General features: G+C 39.8%; 1 protein-coding gene across 4 annotated transcripts; it reads right to left on the bottom strand.

Annotated features, from left to right (window-relative positions):
- Window positions 1-1,046: 1,046 nt before the first annotated feature.
- On the bottom strand, window positions 1,047-20,577 carry st3gal4 (ST3 beta-galactoside alpha-2,3-sialyltransferase 4). 4 transcript variants are annotated; one of them, XM_049725234.2, is made up of 11 exons: window positions 20,283-20,577; window positions 17,375-17,445; window positions 12,753-12,837; window positions 12,215-12,304; window positions 10,307-10,404; window positions 9,848-9,911; window positions 9,658-9,753; window positions 8,042-8,231; window positions 7,509-7,646; window positions 1,506-1,658; window positions 1,047-1,436 (listed from the first exon to the last, which is right to left on the bottom strand). In XM_049725234.2, the coding sequence occupies exons 2-11, from the start codon at window positions 17,388-17,390 to the stop codon at window positions 1,347-1,349; spliced, it is 1,020 nt and encodes a 339-aa protein (XP_049581191.1). In that variant the 5' UTR covers window positions 17,391-17,445; window positions 20,283-20,577; the 3' UTR covers window positions 1,047-1,346. The 4 variants fall into 4 exon arrangements, with proteins under 4 accessions (XP_049581191.1, XP_068507443.1, XP_049581190.1 ...); XM_068651342.1 differs by lacking the exon at window positions 17,375-17,445; XM_049725233.2 differs by lacking the exons at window positions 17,375-17,445; window positions 20,283-20,577 and adding an exon at window positions 15,829-17,314 and having other exon boundaries at window positions 1,506-1,655.
- Window positions 20,578-21,884: the final 1,307 nt, after the last annotated feature.

Genomic DNA, 21,884 nt, shown 5'->3' with positions numbered 1-21,884 from the left:
TTTAGGGACTTGGTTTGGGAGGGGGATTCTAATTGCAGGAAAATTGTAAAACCGTGGGAATATTGGAATACTTCCCAGTATTTTCTGAATGTGTGAATTTGGCCAACGACTCTTTTTATGTGAGTGAAATGACAGAATGTTAACTGTATTCCCAACATGATTTGAATTTTGTGAATCTTATGAAGTTTTAATAGTTTGAAATGCTTGGTAAATCAAGGAAGCTCTAGAACACGTGTCAAACTCAAGGCCCAGGGGCCAGATACGGCCCGCCACATCATCTTATGTGGCCCACGAAGACAAATTGTGCATCAAATTTGTGTGTCATTACTAGAATTGCAAATTGTCTTCACTTTTAATATCGTTTTTAAAAATATTTGACCAGTTTTTACTCGTCTGATTTGAAAACGAGTTATTTGTCAGTTTGTTTTGTAGCTTTTACTGTATATAATATGAGGTGCTCATACATTTATTTGGGTTGACAGTCATAATGGCCCTCCGAAAGAAGCTATGACTACAATGCGACCCGCAAAAAAAATGAGTTTGACACCCCTTCTCTAGAATGTCAAAAACGACGGCCAAACAGAAATAAAATTAGTGGTACCACTTTTACATTAGCCTCAGTTTAGCAGTCATTCAAAGTTAACTATCATGCACCATAAACTAAACTAGTTTTTAAATTCCAAGGGGTAAATCATGGCAACACTAATGACTTGACATGTGAGTAGCATTTGCTCAAGGCCCTGATAGCGTAATGTCATTCTGCTCATCCAGATGTCCATGTGGTACATGTGAGCTAATAAGTTTAGTACTGTAATTCAAAATGTTTTTACATCAGGGACACTAGAGTCCAATGAATCTTAATACAAGAATTGGATAAAAAATAAAATTAAAATATAATTATGCTTTTAACTCCTAGCAGGATATTTTACTTAATTGTTTGTCAACTTTTATGCATATAGAGGTTTTGATGTGGAAGCACTCGGAGGAGGCTGACTGCCATCTAGTGGCCAACAGTAATCTTGATTGAACACAAACGCCACTAAAAAAATGGTTCATTTTTTTATTTAAACATTTATTTCATTATGTACAATCAAAGTATCCAGTGGTATTAGTATCAGTCGCATTGCTTTTGAAGAAAAATAATAATAAATAAAAGAAAACAACTTTAATACCTTTCATATTTCCAATATGAGAGGAGACCAAGTGCTGTGTGAATTATTTGTGATTGTGTATTTGTGATGCTATTGAACAATAATAACATACAATAACAATAATCCTCATCTGGAAAATCACTATGTCATTTCAACTGAGATGCATGGATTGATTTTGCAACCTATCATACAGTATCATAAATGTGGGTGCAGATAAAGGATGGCACCTGAGTCCTCCAGTCTTTTTAAGGCTTCAGCTTCAAGACCGAGGTCATGGTAAGAGTTCTACAAAAGGGACAGAAATCGGATTAAACTGGTGCTATGTGTATCACTTTAAGGACCAGCAGCACCTACCTTCATTGATTTCATAGTATCATAGCCGTAGTAATGAATTGGGTGCTTGATGTTCCTTGATTTTGGATACCCAAAACCAGCTAGGTGGACCACATCGCAGTAGTTGAGAGCAACAAAGACAGCAAGGATTCCCGTCGTGGGATGAACTGGCTTCTGGGGGAGAAACGCACATTGGTTTGTTTGAAATCAAAATCAATCGAGCTATCTAATACATTCAAATTGTTAATATATTGTTTGAGAAACTAACAGATGTTTGCTATGTCCTTACACAATGAACTGTTGCCTAATATAATTCTAGAATCGATTGGATTCTTACTTTGACTGCATTCAATGAATGATGGGTAAGATGTAGAAAAAACACAGGTTCTTTGTGTGATACCCCTAAAAACACCTTAAAACAGCTCATTGGCAATCAATGCGGTCCTTTGTTGGACTATTCAGTCTTTTAGCTTTGGCTATCATCTTGAATGATATAATTCAAAATGTTCCAGTGGTGGTATTGGAGAAAATGCAATAACATTTGAAGAAAGGGCATAGAGATGATTGATTTCAAATCAGTAAGGGTGTTACTTGATTTAGAAATTTTGACTTCAGCTACAGTTCAATTGACACATACACTCCCATTCAAAAGTTTGGAGTCACGTAGAAATGTCGTTATTTTTAAAATAAAATCACTATTTTTTTTTCAATGAGGATAACATTAAACTAATCAGGACAACACCCCATACATTGTTAATGTGGTAAATGACTATTCTAGCTTCAAACGTCTGTTTTTTAATGCAATATCTACATAGGTATACAAAGGCCCATTTACAGCAACCATCTCTCCAGTGTCTTAATGGTCCATTGTGTTTACTAACTGTGTTAGAAAGCTAATGGATGATTGGTAAACCCTTGAAAACCCTTGTGCAACTATGTTAATTTTCATGGAAAACACTAAATTGTCTGGGTGACCACAAACTTTTGAACGGTGGTGCATGCAATAGAAATGTATGTACTGTGCTGGAATGTTCAAAATCACCTCTCATCCCATTCAGTATGCTGTTTATGTACTACTGCGTTGTGCCACTAGGTGGCAATAGAGGTCAATAGAAAAAAGGTGGTGCATATACTTCTACATTTGGAAACGTTTTCAATAAAAGCTTGAGTCTGAATAGGAAAACTTTATGTTTATATTATGGGCAGACACCATAATTTTGGGTTATGTCCATTCTGCAGTTTCTCCACAATTACCCATAATAATAATGGTTAGCATGTCCGCCTCACAGTTAGGAGGGTGCGGGTTCGATTCCACCTCCGGTCCTCCCTATGTGGAGTTTGCATGTTCTCCCCGTGTGAGCACTCCAAATTGCCCTTAGGTGTGAGTGCGAGTGCGGATGGTTGTCCGTCTCTGTGTGCCCTGTGATTGGCTGGCAACCGGTTCAGGGTGTCCCCCGCCTACTGCCCGATGACGGCCACGACCGCCGTGGGGACAAAGCGGTAAAGAAAATGGATGGATGGATGGAGTATGTTTGTAAATTTACCAATTTCACTTGACATTAATTGTACTATTAGTCACAAAAAACTATTTGTACAATGAGTGAGTGAGTGAGTGAGTGAGTGAGTGAGTGAGTGAGTGAGTGAGTGAGTGAGTGAGTGAGTGAGTGAGTGAGTGAGTGAGTGAGTGAGTGAGTGAGTGAGTGAGTGAGTGAGTGAGTGAGTGAGTGAGTGAGTGCACTTTGTCCACAGAAACGTTAATTTTTTTTTGCTTTGCTGAAATGTCAAAAGTACAACTTATCACCCAAGATGAATTCACGATAAATGTCAGGAGAGCAAACATGCAATCTAATTTCAATGTGAACAACAGCCGCACCTACAAAGATACCAGTATGAGGATGCCTTAGCAACAGTTTTATTGCAAATAACATCTTTTAAAAAACGCTACAAAGTTTTGATAAAGGATATCAGTGGAGCCAGTAAGAACAGATATGAAATATTTTACGATTGCAACAGTTTCACCCTGAAATGGGTAATTTCCATTTGAAATGGGAATATAATAGAAGGCACAATTTTATTTTTTTCAAGCTTAATAAAATGGTCTAAAATGTCTGCAGCAAGGTTTCAGTTACCGTATTTGCCGGTGTATTGGTCGACCTTTTTCGATCCAAAATCGACCGAAAAAAATCGACCTCGACTTATACACCGAGTCATAAAATTTAACTTCGTATTCATCGCTTCAAATGTGATGGTAACCAAGGCCGTTTCTCATGCATCTCATTGTGCGTTGCACTTAGAAAATTTGAACCGGGCGGCGTGCGCGAGTGCGCGGCCCGCTGGAAGTCGAATGAGGCGCCGCGATCTCCTCCGCGGTGCTTATAAAGTGCCGATCCGCTCGGCTTGGAGCTATTTCCGGCCTCCCGTTGGTGCCGGGCGGCGTGCGCGAGCTCGCCGGCCGCTGGAAGTCGAATGAGGCGCCGCGATCTCCTCCGCGGTGCTTATAAACAGCCGATCCGCTCGGCGGGGGCTATTTTCGGCCACTTGGCGCGTGCGCACGGCCTCCCGGATGTGCCGGGCGGGTGCGTGAGCTCGCCGGCCGCTGGAAGTCGAATGAGGCGCCGCGATCTCCTCCGCGGTGCTTATAAACTGCTGATCCGCTCGGCTTGGAGCTATTTCCGGCCTCCCGTTGGTGCCGGGCGGCGTGCGCGAGCTCGCCGGCCGCGATCTCCTCCGCGGTGCTTATAAACAGCCGCATGCGCACGGCCTCCCGGAATTTGAACACATTTCGTCAATAAATTCCGCATATTGAATTTTGAAGTTTAATATAATGCAACAATTGAGCTCGACTTATACAAAGGATATATCATAAAATCGTAAATTTCCGTCGAATTTTAGGGGGTCGACTTATACACCGAGTCGACCTGTACACCGGCAAATACGGTATGTTCATTTATTGGTTATATATGTAGAAAATACATTTACTAAAGGAGTGTTGCACATTCTTTTAATAACTTTAATGATCTACTTTTTATTTCTTTACTTTGCTTTTCTAATGTTTGAAATCCTTTAGTTTGTAAATGCTTTTAAATGCTGTATTTATAATGGAAAACAAACTTGTGGTGAATGTCCTTTGTATGAATCCATACTGATGACAAATGAACAACAAGCTGACAAAAGTTGAAATTGATCTCTCCTTAAATTTTAAAAGGCAACCGAAGCAAAGAACGTACGGCGTCATGTTACAAATACTAGTTGTGGTCTTTCATGGTACTATGGGATCAAACTAACGCAAGAGTAATGGGTTCAGACATGTTTGTTGTGTAGTCTTTTATGAGAGGCCCCAAAGGACAGCATCTTAATGATTATCTGTGCTCACAAATAAGAATTACTTCCACGTGGGCTGGAGAGCAAAATCCTCTCTTTTCTTTTTTGATCATATCTGGTTCGACATTTAGACTGCTAATATGCATATCCGAGCCCACGATGACCCTCTTCAGACATCCTCCAGCTTTGGCTTGACATTAATTCAAACCAAAATTACAGGTTTTTACTGTCTACAAACATGTCTAATAGTTTGGTGTATATTGTGAATGTATGAATGTATTAGCCTCTGTCTAATGAATTGAATCCAATAAGTCTAAAGCCATATCATGTTTGCTTAATCAGAACAAGGTAATCAGAACAAAAAGTTGGCCATGCAGTCATGAACTTCTTTTTTTGTTGTTGTTCTTGGCAAGCAAGTAGAATATCATGGAAGCCCAGTTAGGAGGGGAATGCGTATTTTAGCTTGTAACATTTGCAAAATGTATATGTAGACAACCACACAGACTGTGGAAGAAAGAACTGAGCCAAGAAAGTCATCTGGACAGCAGTTTTAGCAAACCGGTTGGATTTTCATAGATGACGAAGTGACCGTTTTTAAACATAACTAAAAGGATAATCTTCTTGTACTCATGTCATGGACTAACATGCTATAACATACTGTATCAATAAGCAGTAATGTTTTTTTTTTTGTGTTCATTCAGATTATTATGACATAGCTGACATTCTGTGTGTATGAGTCTCATAGGGCCGATGCCAGAGCTTTGTGTAGTTTGGACACAGGCCTGAGGAGCCTTGGTGAGTGGGCTGAACACTGTCACTGAACATGCCTGTGTTTTGGGAGAGGGGTGTGAACACACACTGTGAGGATCATGTGGCTTTGTACAAGGGCTGGCAATGCAGATGATGAAGAGGGATCAGCGGTGGACAGTACACACTAATGTGGATTTTCGGTAAAGTGGTCATTTATTTGGCAGGGAAAGAGAAAAAAAAACAGCAGTTATGACTGATGGATGCAGTTTAATACCTTAAGGCTGGAAATGTGGAGAGAATAAATCATTTCATACTAGCACCACTGAGTCTGTTTTTATTCAACTCTGTGGTTTCCCTTGTGGTGCAAGCTTGTTTGGTCAGGTGGTGCTAGGGATGGGCATTTGACTACTGGTAAATGTCCTTGATGGGTAAGGGGGAAATGCCATTGAGCAAAGAAGGTGTGCTTAAAGATGTTGTACCTTATATCGTAATTTACACCACAAACTAGTCAAGACCAATGTTGTAGAAAACAAAGACTGGACATAGACTGCGGGGCATATTGTAAGCAAGCTCGCAGCAATGCAAGGCAATCGAAAGAGGTTCTAATTATTAAGACATCACTTTTTCTTTTTTTTTTTTTTTTTACCAATGCTGCCAGAAGGGGACAAGGCCCATGTCAAACAATTCAAACAAGACTAATCTGAATCTGCAGCAAAACAGTACAGCTTCATAAACACCCACTTCTTCTGATCTGACCCTAATGTCTTTCCTTCCTCCCGCCCTTCCTTCCTCGGCCCACACCCCGCACCACTCCACAAAGTTTTGCGCTAATTTGTTGAGTACTTTTTGTGTAATCCTTGAAGGTTAAAAAGAGTCAACACTCCAAGGTTAACCGCTTACAGGCGCAAATTGTGTCTCAATTTGCATCCCTCCAGATTGGTGCTGGTCCCCTTAACACCATTTTCCCCTTCTGGAATGCTCTATAAAATTTGTGCAGATGGTGCAGAGCTCCTGTGGGCCAAGTCTGATGATTACTGCCTTCCCAGTGCTTGTGCCTCATATACACTATCCTCAGACTAGGGCCTGACTGACATGACTTTTTTTAGGCCAATGTTGATATTTCAGAGAAAAGAAAAGATTATTGATTAATCGGACGATTAATTCTAAAAAACACATAGTGAATGTATACATTTTTTTTCCAAAAGGATAACCAGGTCTCATTCTTTGACAAAAATGGATTACAAGGCAGAAGCAAAAGAAACTTCACCATACAAACAACGGCCGAAGAGATTGAGGAGGTCATTTGGAGGGAAAGTGTTTCAAAGTCCAGGCTCATAAGCCAAATAGAGCAGAGGTCCAAGTTTTCAAGTGAAAACAGATCAATGACTCACTGCAAAAAACAAAAACTGCGTCATGTTTTCTTGTTGTCACCATGAATACCGCTTCAAAGTTTCCGATGTGATTTTTTTTAAATTTCTTGGACTGTCAAATTACTGAGCAACAACAACCAGCATTTGGGAGTGTTGTATGTTGTCCCTTTTAGTTGAAATGCAAACCATATTTTGGATTTCTATGACAAGCAAATTACTCAGCCATTCACTGCTGCAATCTTGATAATGAGGAGGGTTTATCTTGCATCGTAAACTGAAGATTTTTCTCATAATTTGTTGTAATTGGATCCCCCCACAAATGACTATTGACTGAGTCACACTTGAACTCAGAGGACGGTTTATCACCCAAGTACCCTTGACCGCTCAGCGGATGCTCAAGCCAGCCTTGTTAACATTCGAGTGGGAGATGTACGTAAGTGGGAACAAACAACACCAATGATTCCCAGGAGGAGAACTTGCGGCTAAGACTGCCGACTGGTCACAGTTGATTGCTACCATCGTTTTGCTTTGCCTAGCTGCCTTACAGATTGATGATTTTCAAAACTGAAAAGTCGAGCCTCACCTGTTTACTCTTGGGGTTCAGGGGGATTTGTAGCAACTTCTCTGCTGTCTGGTGCAAAAAGTGCGGGTCCAGTACTCGGATTTGACCAACATCACCCAACCAGATTTGAGGAGGGGGTTTCCAAAAGCCTTTCCTGACCTGGAGTGAATGCGGACATAAACAAGCAGAAAGATAAGTCATTTCCAGTACAAAACAAGAGATACAAGCCATCCACTAACTCCCTCATGACTTGAGGCATGGCCATGTGCATAATTAGCAGCTAATGGCCCAGCAACTGTTAGGGCAAGCAGGCTGCAACTACAATGACAGAGGCCCGTGACGGAAAAAGCACTTTGTCAATAGCGTATCAGTACTTGTTCCTGACATGGTTGGCTGGCAAGGGTTGGAGAAAGCAGTGTGTGTGTGTGCGTGTGCGTGTGTGTGTGTGCGTGTGTGTGTGTGCGTGTGTGTGCGTGTGTGTGTATGTGTGTGCGTGCATGTGTGCATGCAATTGCATAACCGTGAGAGTGCTCGAGCTTTTTCACACATCGTACCCTCTTTTCGTTGTAGAGTATTTCTTTGAGCCACCGTAGATCTTGTTGTTTAAATGGCACCAAGACCATTAATGTGCCAGGCTCATTGTTCAAGCCTGGATTATAGGTGGCAGACTCAGGGTAGAAGAACCTCATGGTGGTCTTGTTACCGACGTCGTCCTCATAGCCCCTCACCGGAGAGTCATTCAATCTGTAAGAGAAGATTTGCACGTATAATAAGTTCTCATTTTCAAAATCCCACAAATGTTCATGCTGATTTCCCGCCCACACTTCCCGTCACCAAGAAAAGTTCTGTGGTCAACGCTATTTGTACTGTCAGCAGGACATTCCTCCAATTTCTTTCATATTGACTATATTCATTCAAATGGTGGACAGCCATGGAATTTACTCAATAAGATTTGCGTGACATAACTCCAATATTTTTTTCTGTCATTATGTGCATTGAAAATGAAAAAAATCCAAAGTCATGCAATTGGGTAACTTCATCAGTTTTCACCTTCTAATGTGGATACATTCAAGGAACACAATCAAATACATTAGAAAATAATGGCTGTGAATTTAAACTACAGTCAATACATGGATTATTAAATGCAGTATACGTATGTACGTTTCCCCACACTACTTATTTTCATCTAAAACATATTAGTAGAAATGTGGAAAATTGTCGCCATCCTTGTGAAATTTTCTAAATGACAAGGTGGCCACTCTCACAAAAGTTAACATTATGACAAACTCATTTTTGGGAACTTTTGTCAGCTTGCTACTATTAGAACCTCCTCTCTAATAGACGACCCAGAAAAGTTGACGCAAAGAGTGAAATTATATTTGGCGCCTTCATATAGAAGATTCTCGAATTCCAAACTGCCCAATCCTGCTTCTTTCTGTGTCCTACTAATAGCATCAGGCTGACCATCGTTAGATAAGTATTCACTTTGTTCTTCAGTAAGATAAAAATTCCAATAGTATTATGAAACCCCTTGACTATTTTTGGTTGCGCACAAGCCTCAGTAGGCTTAATAAAAGTTCAAGTTGTGTTTCAATGACACAAGTCCAATGACGTTTGCTCCCAGGCATGCATTGAATTCAGACCATCAATAACCTACATGTCCCAGGACTGATTAGCTTCAGAGGGAGAGGTTTGGGAGGAGATCCCGGACACGTTGATGTTGGGGAGAAAAATGCATTGTAACCAGGCCAACAGCTTGGCTGTTTGAAAGAGGCTTAGAGCAACTCAGTGTGTGCATGCATGTGTCTGCTCCAAGCTGTAAAGTCAGATTTGTGCTTTCGTGCCTGGCATGACAAAACGTTATCTTTTCTCCCTTAGACAAACCTCACTTTAAATTTTCCCAAGGTTTTCTGACAGTAGAGATTAAATAAAAACATAAAATTGAAGTCTTAATGCTGAACATTACAAAATATTTTTATACAAAAATCCATTTGCTATTTCTGGATTTATTTAATAGGAGTTTTTTTCTTTTTAAACATCCCAACTTTGGGTGATGCTCTTGAATAGGGCGCCTTACACGGTGAGCACCCCCTACATATGTATCTTTAACGTACGTAGCTTTCCAATGCGAAGCATATCACCACAATAAATACAATTCATTTATTCTTACCGGATGACCACATCATATTTGTTAATGATGCCTCCGAGGGATGTGTTTTTAATGGCAAAACCGTTGCCTATGACAACACAGGTTCTGCATTCAAGGCTGGAAGAAAAGAAAGGCAAGAGACATTGTTCATCTTTCTGGATGAAATCTAATACAAAACTAAAACCAAGGCACTTAGCCGTGTCACATTTACTTGTCTATGTTGGCCGGCATCTGATCATTTGCTGTTGCTGCGAGAATTTTCAGGAGCTGCAGTTCTGGGAGGAAAAGGCAAAAGGGAGCAGTTTAAAACATAAGATTGTAAGAAAACGAATAAATCAAGAAGCAGGCTGCATCAGGAGGATTAAAGGAGGGGTGGAGAAACTACGGCACCTGGGCCATGTACGGTCCAGCGGGAGAGTTTAATCCTTTGTGGTATGTAATTCTAAAAACAAATCAAAGTGCAGTATTTGATGTAAAAAAAGAAATCTGATGTTGTATCATATTTTTTCATTTGTATGGCCCCTGGAATTTATAAACAGGACAAATGTTCTTTATCAGTTTGAGTCATAAAAGAAACAAAAATACAGAGATTCAGTGTAAAAAAAATGTTACATTTCAAAAAACAAAAAGGAAAAAAACAGCACACAATATCTACTTATACTGTACATACCACTGCCCTTGATGCCATAAGGTAGCGCCAACGTTGACAGATGTTCTCGCCAGAAGAAATCTCCTAGTTTTAGAAAGAGCTGTGTCTGCCTGCTAATGCTGTTGGAGAAACATCAATTATTACACAACACCACATGAATCTAATTACAGATTTTAAAAAAAGAAGTGGCAGCAAAGTCATTTTTGTGGTTGTTCAGTGATGAAAAAGCACACAATAGACAATGTAAACTATACAGCCAGTAAAGACATCCAAGTGATGTAGAGAACTCCTTGTGCTTGGCTTGGGTAACTCATTAACTTGCCAATGTGCTACGGGTATAGATTAGAAAGGTGAAACACACTCCTTATCAGCAGAGCAGACAGACAATTTGAATTGCTATGACCCTCATTAAAATACTCTCTTGGCACGCTTTGGCAGAGGAAAGGGAAAAGAAAACGACGTTCACAGAGCTTCTGAGGCAAGACAAATGCATCAAATGTTTTTGTGTTCGTCGGCTTTGGATTCAAACTGTTTATGACCTACTATCTTGATAAACAGTTACTAGCATCATATGTCAGCGAGCTCGCCATAGGACATGGAGATATACTTTAGGGGAGGGGTTTAATTATACAAAAGATCACTGCAATTACCTGGAAGACCACCCAGGGACTGTAATGGCTGATGTGAATCGCAAGCATAAAAAAAAAAGTGAATTTTGTGTATTCAATGTTTTTCCTCATACAGATTAGGGTTTAAAAAGGTCAACATGTAGAAGTGGAGAATTAAGAGCTGAGGGGAAATAAATAAACTGGTCTTGATAAGTTTTGTGATAGACCACAGATGGAAACTATAACAATATTTGGAAAGGGATCAGTAATAAACACTCTGCAGACACTTCACTTCAGGAGCTACATCTGTTCAGTATAATGACATCCAACAAAAGAGAAGTATCGCAAAACATTCATGCGTAGTGGTGCTTTGAGATACAAGTTTAATTCATTCCGTGACCACACTCAAAACACTTCTATTTCAAATCTTTCCCCCTTAAAATAAATGGAAATACCTTTAATCTGTTCCAGCCCACCCCGCCCCCTAAAAATGCATATTTTATGGAAAAATTGATAAGAGAGTGCTTTTTAATATTGTACTATTCTAAACATAGTATATTAGCATAATTAATCTGGAATTAAAAGCCTTAAGCAGTTTCTTGTGCATTATGATTTAATGCTGCAATTTTATTCAGTGTGCTGCTCCTCCTGGTGTGCCCACCTTGGCCACTAGCAGGCAGAACTGTATAACACAATCCTAAAGAATAGATTTCTATGATTAATACACACTAAGTTTCAATAAAATTATTAATTTTTGTAGAGGATAAAGAATATATGCTTTAGAGTAATGATTATAAAATAATGTAATATGTAAAATAATTGTCTGTCTATTTTGCCATTTAAATATCGGTTGCTTAAAGCCGTCAATGCAGTTAGCATGTCAATGGTATTTTCCATTGTATGATGGATGTTAGTGTTCTTGTTCCTAAGGCAATGTAATTTGGCTGTTTTAAAAACAAGGAGAGAGTTTTCTTAGTTTGACAGTAAACTTCAACTGGGTGTATCATTAAACAGTTTGAAACCTCTTTGTTGATGAAATGTTCACTATTTGCCAAACTGCTGCTCTTTGTTAGCTGAGCTGAACTGAGTTTAATTGCGTATCACAAAGTTGAGATATGGCATTTGTCAAGTCAATCAAAGGTAAAATATTAACCATCTTAGGAAGTTGAAGCTGAATATGATGGGTGGAACGATGTTATCCAACACAGCCAAGGAACCAGGAACCTTTATATGTTCAAATAATAGAGTTGTCTCGCCCTGATAATGTTATAGACATAAGATATAGACCCCGTAAAAACAAAGCAGACATGCCGTGACGCACTTAAAGTTGAGGCTCTGCCACTTTTTCTGCATCAGCCAGCCACCACACAGAGACTTGCTAATGTTGACAGACTTGCTGGTGCCGGTAAAGCTGTGAAAAGACAGACGCACAGACAATCACCACCACTGGCATGAAACGGAAAACTGTTGCTGAATACAAAAAAAAAAAAAAAGGAAAAAAAACTTTTGCTCCAGACAAAAACTGAGTCCAGAAGCCTCAAAATGTGCAAAAGTAGGTTTCTATGAGGGTCTGATTGACCAGCAGCTAGGATCAGTGCATGGCTTGGACTACTTTACTCTTGGGGGCTCAGCACTTTGTAGTCCTTACTTTTAAGTTTTAAAGCAGAGTGGGCATTTTTGGAGGTATGTGACCTTAATACCAGAGCAATGGCAAACGTGTGTGTGTGTGTGCGCGCGTGCGCGTGTGCGTGTGCGTGTGCATGTGCGTGCGTGCGTGTGTGTGTGTGTGTGTGTGTGCGCGTGTGCGCGCGTGCGTGTTGTGTGTGCGTGCACGTGCTCATGTGTGTAGGTGTCTTTACCTCTGATGTATGGCATAGGAACAGTAGTAGTATGTGAGAAAGGACATGAAGAAGAAGAGAACTGGTAGAAGCCTAAGGCACCATGCTGGAGTCAAGAAAAAAAAAAGAATTACATCAATATTCGCAATATAATATATATTATAAAGCACAATTGCACACACAGCAAAACATCAAGTTATTTGATCAAATTGAAACCTTAAATAAAGTCAACCCACTTTTTTGTAATTCCTCCAAAGTTTTTTTTTTTAATACAATGAATATATTTAAGTTTGTTTCAGACTCAAGTTTACCTGCGACCCTAATGAGAACAAGCATCGCAGAAAATGGGTGAATGGATTGATTGCAATAAAACAAATATAAAAAGTATAATGGTAGTTATATAAAAACTAATGACTCTTTAGTATGAGCAATACAATTAATTGCAATAAAACAAATATAAAAAGTATAATGGTAGTTATATAAAAACTAATGACATCAATCTCTTTAGTATGACCAATATAATTAATCACATGTGAATTTTAACAAATGTATCCTAATAGAAATACAGTTATTATACACAAGACAACATTCATTAATTCTCACCACTAGCACAGTATAGAGCAGGGGTGTCCAAACTTTTTGCAAGGAGGGCCAGATTTGATCAAGTGAAGGGGCATTTTTTAACTACAGAAATTTCATGCAAATACATACTGTTAGGAAACAAATTTCATTGTCCCAATTGTCTTTATTTTTTAAATGACAAAATAACCAAATATAAGCCACTCAGGCAGATGTGAACAACTTTAAAAGCACAAATTCTGCCTTTCATTCATATCTGAAGAGTCAGATAACATTGAACAAACTGTATGAAATAATTTAATTTACAAGAGTTTAAAATTATTTTTGCCTCATGAACATTTTAAACAGGAGTTATAAGTAATGCAAAGTTGTCTGTTATTATTAAAACTTAAAACAAGTGAATTTTGCTCTTGTCATTTACAATATTTTTCAGAAAGTAATAGTTTGTGTCACGTCTACAGGTTCATAACTTCAACAGTATTAACATGGCCACTTCGTAATATTTAATATTAAGTAATTTTTACTTTTGATTTACTTTTAACTCACAGCCCCACGTGATGAATCGCTGTTGTGATGCCAGTTCAGCTTGGCGCTGCTTCACTTTATCAGCGCGGTCACTCCCTGTTAGCTTGACGTACTATGTGTCAGCATGTTAGGTCTGATGGTGTCTCTTTAGGTTTAAATCCTTAAACAAGGCAACAGTCTCTTTACGAATTAAACAAACACATTTGCCTTGATTTTCAGTGAAGAAGTATTGTAATTCCCATTTCTCTTGAAAGCGACGGCCCTCAATGTCAACTTTCCTCGTTTTCTTTGGAGTCGCCATGGCAGAAATGAGTGGAGAGGGCTGGTGCTGCCACTTTTTGGTAATAGGAGGAATTACAGTTTCAAGTTTCATGATTTCTTTTTTTTAATTTAGTTTGACAGTGCTGGCGGGCCATGAATAATACATTATAAGACCGAAGCTGTGGGCCGTATGAAATATGACCGGGGGCCGGATTTGGCCCGCGGGCCGGACTTTGGACATGCCTGGTATAGAGCTTCAAGAGGTGAGTGGTTTTATTTTTCTTAGACACTTGCATGGCGGTAGGGAGTACCGAAAATATAAAAGCTGCCTATACAGTTTTACGATGGTAATACTGCAAGCTTGAAACATAAATATTCGCTTTAAATCAAGGGAAAATAGAAGTTAAAGTTAGAACCACCAGCATGACTTTGGTGGTTGGACTGTACTGGAATTCTCATTTTCATCACTGCCAAAAAGATGCTGCAGACCACAGGAGTTGCATGTGATAATTGTTATCTCGAGCCAGCAGGGCAGTCTCTTTTGCACTCAACTAACAAGGCAGGCACAACAGTCAAAAAAAAGCTCAAGCAATCACAATAATGTATTTTGAAGGCTACATATTTTATTCTTTAGCCAAAGACTCGGTGTCTTAAAATGCTATATTCAAGAGGTTTTTTTTTTTTTTTTATGTTTATGTTATACAGTTAGCAGTGGATATTTGTAAATGTAAATGTATATTGAATCTCAATCATAAATTTTGTTGCACTAATATTGTTAGTGCAGCATCTTTTATCCCAGCCCAAGACATCTACATGATATTCGCTTTACCCTTCACCCTTGTGGCAAAAACTACAGAGGCATGAAGGTTAGAGTTTCAGGAAGTGATGTGTGAGGCGCCAACGCTGCCAAACATCCTGCCTTGCCACCACGTGCTGACAGCCAAACTGAAGTGACACGCGAGAAGATCAGTAAAGGTGAAACCCCACCACTGCAAAACGTTTCCACTTCAAACGATCGTTATTAGGGGGGGAACACACCTTACTTTGAGTACAGTGTGAGCAAAATATTGGGACAAATAGCCAATACACTCGCAAGAAAATATGAGGTGTCAAAAAAGTTCCAATACTGGTTTATATTTCTAGCGCTACACTAACACTTATTCCAATAATCGGTTAATCTGTCCATCGCTAACAAAAATAATTATGAATCAGCTATTGGTGTGTGAAAAAAGGCAAAAACCTTGATCATCGTTTTATTTATAAGCAATGGTTTTACTTTAATTCACACAAAACAAGGATAAGGGAAATACTTGTTTGAAATATATGTTTTGTGTTGTGTGGTGAAGTATTCTGTCCATTCCTCCAGAAGTCAAAGAATTTGAAACCTTTTCTGACTCATCCCAAAGGTGTTTGATGGGCTTTGTAAGACAAGTTCATCCACATTGAACTCCTCCAGCCGTGACTCTATAAACCTCAATTTGGAAAAAAAACGTACCTTCCCTAAAACTATTCCCACAAAGCTGGAAGCAGACAATTGTCCCAAATGTCTTCTTGCAATATCTCTGATACACAGTTACTGTTACATATGTGGGGTACGGATTGCTGCCATTATCTGCACATTGTTCGATAAAGTAATGAAAAGTAAAAATCTACGATTTCATGTTACACCACACAGTATTACATCAAGTCCATGTTCAAGCTACAGACACACACATAGAGGAAAAGAGCTTACTTGTCAGGGACATCTTCACTTTCCCCTTTGCCCTGTCACATCTGCTCATTGCACGATGTGGTTGAGTGCACCAATAGACACTTCTATGTCAGCACCTCCCTTTGCAGTACTGTCACGTGAGGAGCAGTTTGTGAACCCAGAAGCCGGCATAACAGAAATTGAAAAGCAAAAGTCTTCATATATGAAAATACATCTTCCTAAACCAAAACAAGTAACGAGTCACGTATGGAGCAGAAAATGGACCCAGAAGCAGACATGACATGAAGGTTGAAAAGTAGAAGACTATCAATTATAAACTGAAAGCGGGGCTGGACGCAGAAAAAAAATAGACATTCTACCTGGAAGACAGCTTGACACACTGACAACTTGTCACAGAGTAACCCGAGTTTATGCACTGTAAAACATCAGGCCTATACGACAGAATGATGTAATACAACGAACCACTCAGAATGCTTCCAATTTGTCCTACACAGCCAATCAACAACAACATTGCAGCAACATAACACTGCTAGTAAATCAAGAAGAGCCAAAGTTGGATAGGAAAGAAGAACATGCACATTTTACACCACCAGAGACTGTGGATTTATTGCAAACTATATGACTTGCCCTTTGACACCTGACTTATAGTAGTAAATGTGCAGCAGCAGGTGTTATCTTACTGTTCAGTCACATATTAGGACAGTGGTTGTTAACCTTGTTGCCTCCAACACTAGTTTCATATGCGCTTTCACTGAACAATTATTTTTTTTTAAATTCAAGACATGGATGTTTTTTACTAATGCACAAAATGAGCTGTGCATGAACATCACCTTGTTCAAAGAACAAAACCAACACAATGCATGAACTCGCAACAAATTACATAATGGCAAATCAGAAGCTACACGATAAAACAGGTTTGTTCGGACCTCCTCAGTGGGGGCTCTGTCGAACCCCTGAGACCGACTCACCGATCCCCTAGGGTTCGATCGAACCCAGGTTAAGAACCACTGTATTAGAATGTGGGTGTCTCTTTCTGAAGAATGTTTTCGAGAACAAAAGGACCTGTGTTATCACAACAAGATTGACTTCAGATTCAACTGACATGAAAGACAATCACATTAAACACCTATTGTAAGCCCTTCCTGAAGCTCAACTATGCAACAATATGGGACCAGTTTGAGGGAGGAACCTTTCTTTTTTTTACATCTATAGAAAAGACGCTTGGATGAGACTGGAGTCAAAGAATTTGAACTTAAGTACCCCATCAAACTTTTAGGACAAATTAATATAGAGAGGTAAAGAAAAAAAGAACAGGCTGTCTCTCAGGTCCAATATTGTCTGAACTAAAAAATGATCCTCTAAATAATTTTGTGATAAAATCTTTCAAAGAAACACAATAAAGACATTCTTGGCTCAATTGTAAATATTATCATCTTTAATGCAAAAGAGTGTGGAAAGTCTTTCAAAAGAGTGTAAATGCCTTCTTATTTTAATCAATATTATTCATACTAATGGAGTAAAATTTGCTCACCGGTGACGGCATTAACTGACCAACAATTTTGTTTACCTTTTCTCTCGGTCATTTCCAGTGACTGTCCACTCTGGGTAAACAACTGATCGGTTTCTCGTGCTCTTGCTCTAGTACAGTAAAAACAAAGAACAGTTAGTCGGGAAGTACTGGAGTAAAGTAGGTCTTAGAGGTTGGGGTATACTACACGTAGTGAGTGGCAATTGGCATTCAAAGAGTTTATTTTTTTAAGCGGCTTCCGGCTTATCCGGCCGGTGCTGACCGGGTCTCTCGCCTTGGCCTCGCAGCCGTGACCCCTGTGGGAACTCCGCTCCCTCGTCCTCGTCAGAACCAATGACCTCCGCCGTGCTAGCCCCATGGAGACCATCTGCACTTACTGACTTTCTTTGCGGCACCGTTGTGTGGCAGCCTCATGAGAGCCTATTGAGTTGCGCTCATGCCATCTGTGTGTCTTTTGTGTACCCGCTCTGTGGTATGAATACTGCTGGGGCCTGAATTTCCCCACCCCCAGGGATCAATAAATGTTCAATCAATCAATCAGCTACACGGATCAGTTTTCAAAGAACTTCAACATTACTGAGCATGAGGTGAGGCTAGTGGGACCCAGTGGCATCAGATCTACCCTTCCCATCAAAGCACTTCCCCTTCAATGATGATAGTCACACACTGGAATGATTAAGAATGATTCAGGAACTTCCCACCAAGTGACTCTGCCCTAAGGATTTCATGGGAAAAAAAGTTTTAGCCTTTTTTTTCTTTGGAAGGGTGGGTAAACTTCCTTCCAACCAGATTCCCTGTTAAGAAGTTATTCTGAGAAAACTGCGGCACCACTCAGACAACTGTACTTCAAACATGTGCACTTTGCACCTTGGCTCTATCGTATTTTGTGAGCGCAATGACTGCACTTTGCATTTTTGCATTTACATTGTCCCTATTGATTCTGATACTCAGATGATACAAGTTTGAAGGTGATTACTGCAAATTTGAAAAGACTTGAGAATTACCGTAATTTCTGGACTTTAAACCGCACCTGATTATAAACCGCACCAGCTAAAATTAGGGGAAAATCTCGTTTTGTTCATATGTAAATCGCACCGGACTATAAGCCGCAAGTGTTTTAATGTTTAATCATCATTTGTTAGACAATATACACAAAGAGGATTGTCAGGAAAGAGATATTTCTTTGGGGACTCATACCTTTTATTAATATAACGTTTATTGACAGAGATTAAAGAGCTCTGCAAACATACTAAGTCTCAGCTACGACCATAATAAACTTAATGTGCAGGGAACACTAGCAACACACAACTAATAATAAATAAAATGGGACCACTTAAAGGGGTAAAGTTGGCAATGCCATACGAGCTCCACATAAAGCAGACCCAAAACAAAAATACTGAAAAGGGTGACGCAACAAGATGACAATAAACAATAGCGCAGTGCCCTTTAGTGGCCGGAGGAAACCTCTACAAGACACGCAGCAGCTCTATTTCCTTTGTTTGAGCGTGGTTTCAACACATTTGAGGACATGCCAACAGCATTTGAGAGCAGAGACAATGGCTTGATTTTTTTCACAATATTGAAGCATTACGAAACACTGCTTGAATGCACAACTGATTAATTCCATGAATCAGAATGACTCGTGTTTGACATTAATGATTTCAAAGGAACAAGAACCCATATGTGAAGGACACGAATACCTTTGCATGCTTAACAAGCTCTGTGAGCCATGGATGACGTACAAATGACAAACCCATTTCGGACGTTGCTTGAATTTTCGCCCGGGGCAAAAAAAAAAAAAAAAAAAGAAAAAATCACAATAGAGAATAACCTTGAACACAAACATAATCCTTTTTTTTAATCCAGTCAGACGAGCTAAATCGGGATGTAGCAGTTTAACTACACTTAGTGTGAGGACACAGTCTCAAAAAAGCCTTTAATCAAATCCTTTTGCTTCCTAAATGCATTTTCTCATGGGAGTTATAACCATGTGAACGAAGTGAGTCTCTGCAGGCCATTTTAGAACAAACATCCCTCTTTTCTTCATTGGGTGTTACAGTGCCCAAAACGGAGGGAATAGAACTATATTTAATCTAATACAGTGCGGTCAGTTACACAAGAATTTCTTCATTTGGGATGGATTTTGCAACTTTCCTGTTGTCCTCCACCCAGACTATATGGAAAATTGAGTATATTCAAGCTCATAAAATGTAGATAAAATGATCAACTGTTCAGAGTTCGGATCACGTGAATGCAACATAAAGATATCCTTACTTACAAGACTACAAGTTGGTTCACACATTATTTATTCAATAGACGACAATCATAAATTGTCTGTCTCAGAGGAATATTTTTTATCGATTCATAATTGATCAACAACATTTTATTTCTGGTGTCTTTTTTACTTTTTCTAGTTGAGATAAAAATGCACTACTGTATTTGTGCTACCCAATTAAATTTGCAGTCAATTTTAAAGACAAGTGCACTTTTCTAACTTTCTGGGATACTGCATTAGGGCACCACCCTGAATGGAAATAAACTAAATACGTCATCTAAACTTATACGTTACACAATTCCCTCAAGAGGAGATATTCAATGACGTGTTCAATTTATCAGGACACAACAGCTACATTGAAGTCAGTCATCTGCACCCAGCAAAATCCAAATCCATAATGTTTGCAGCTCACGTGCAAAGAGAGGTGCGATTTGTTTGCGTGCAGCGATTCAAACATTATCCATGCACAGAGTTCATGTTTGACTGTCAGAGCCAATGCAAATCAATGCCAGTGATTAGTAAATTTGTGATTAACATAATAACAGCGTGTGCAATAGCTGCCAAATAAAATATTTGACTCTTTAAATTAAAACACGCAAGGCGACAGGTCAGATTGCCGAATACTTCTCCAGTGATTTTTTTCCCCCCGTGGATTCAAACAGCTTTACTCACCGATGTGACCGACACCAATATGCAGATTTAATCCGAAGAGAAGAAATTGAACCCAGTTTTCAGATTTACACCGCCGCTATGGGCGACATTATTCCCACCGTGGGAAAGACGCGGCTCCGCAAGCATCGGCCAAGTACGGCAAGCATCACGTTGCGCCGCGTAAAAGACGAGCCGACAAGCGGACCACCGGGGAAATAACAGCTGGCCAGATTGGTGTGCAGTCCGCGGCAGACACATAGCGGCTCGCGCTCCAAGCGCATCCCCTTTCCTTCCACTCCTCCAGAGGCACCTTCCCAACAGCGCCACCGCGCATGCGCAAAAGAAGGGGACACGCGCATCGACGGCCCAATGGCGCACACCGCTGCATTGATGTTTTATCGTTTTTTTCATGCACAAATCCAAATCTGGTCATGAGTGCCAGCAGTTGACTCTGGAATTCCCGGCCTATGGTTATTATTGTCACTTTTATCTTTGAGTGTCTGAATTAAGCACACTATCATGGTAGTCATTTCCACATCTACCTCGTACAATTCTGACTTTAAGAGTTTGAGGCTCCCAAATTCTGCTCAAAAGTCCACATGTTGTTGTTGTTGTTTGCAAATGGGGGCCATAAGAATGTTACAATGTCTGTATGTTATTTCCATACAGAAGCACTGCTGTGAGGGATTTCCTCGCAGCACTCTTGAGCAGGGTGTTTATAACTCTGTGGGGGCCCCAGACAAGAAGGACCGTGCAGCTCTCCATCCAACAAAAAAGGAGGATGAATGTTACAGCATTGCAATTAGATTCAAGCCTTGATTTTGAATCGACTACTCAAGAAGCTTCACTTTGTTTTTTAAAGGCATTCAGAAGCTTATGTATTTTTGAATGTTGTCGCAATGAAGAACCCAAATGCTCTTCAGCTTGAGGTTACAAACTGATGGGCAAACATTCTTCCTCAGGATTTTCTGGTGAAGAGCAAAATTCATGGTCATCCAGTTCCTGATGTAGCAAACCAACCTCAGACCATCACACTACTAGTACCATGTTTGACTGTCACTTGACGTTCTTTTTCTAGTAAAATACAGTGATAAATTTATTCATTTTGCCCCAGTGTTTTCCTCAGTTGTTGAGTCACGAACACAGCCCTTAAATGAGGCGAGGGTAGTCAGCAGTTGTTTAGACGTTGTCTTGGGTTCCATTGTAGCTTCCCAAATGAGTCATTGCAATGCTTTTGGGGTAATTTCTGTAAGCTCAACACTGCTGAAAATGGTCACCGCTGTTCTCAATTTCTAAATAATGGCTTTCATCGTGGCCTGCTGGAGCTAATATTTTGCCATTTTGCCATTTTGCCACAATGCTGAAATGTCGTGCTGCTGGATTCTGCCTCAACAGCATCTGAGAACTCCCACCACCACTGGAAAGCAAAGCGCCAATCAGATTTCATCAAAACACGCACAGGGTTTCACTCTGCTGTTCTGGTTGTTGCACAACAGCAAGTAACAGTCCACTGAAGCATAAACACATGTTGCAGCCTGCAAACTGACTTTTTTGCCAGCTGTGTACGCTACATCCCTTTTGCGTGCACACAGCCAGTGCGCTTGTACATGCAAGCTACCCTTT

This window comes from Syngnathus scovelli, chromosome 7, assembly GCF_024217435.2.
Source record: "Syngnathus scovelli strain Florida chromosome 7, RoL_Ssco_1.2, whole genome shotgun sequence".
Lineage (NCBI taxonomy): Eukaryota > Metazoa > Chordata > Actinopteri > Syngnathiformes > Syngnathidae > Syngnathus > Syngnathus scovelli.
The sequence above is the reverse complement of the archived record's forward strand: the minus strand, read 5'-3'. Positions and strand labels throughout refer to the sequence as shown.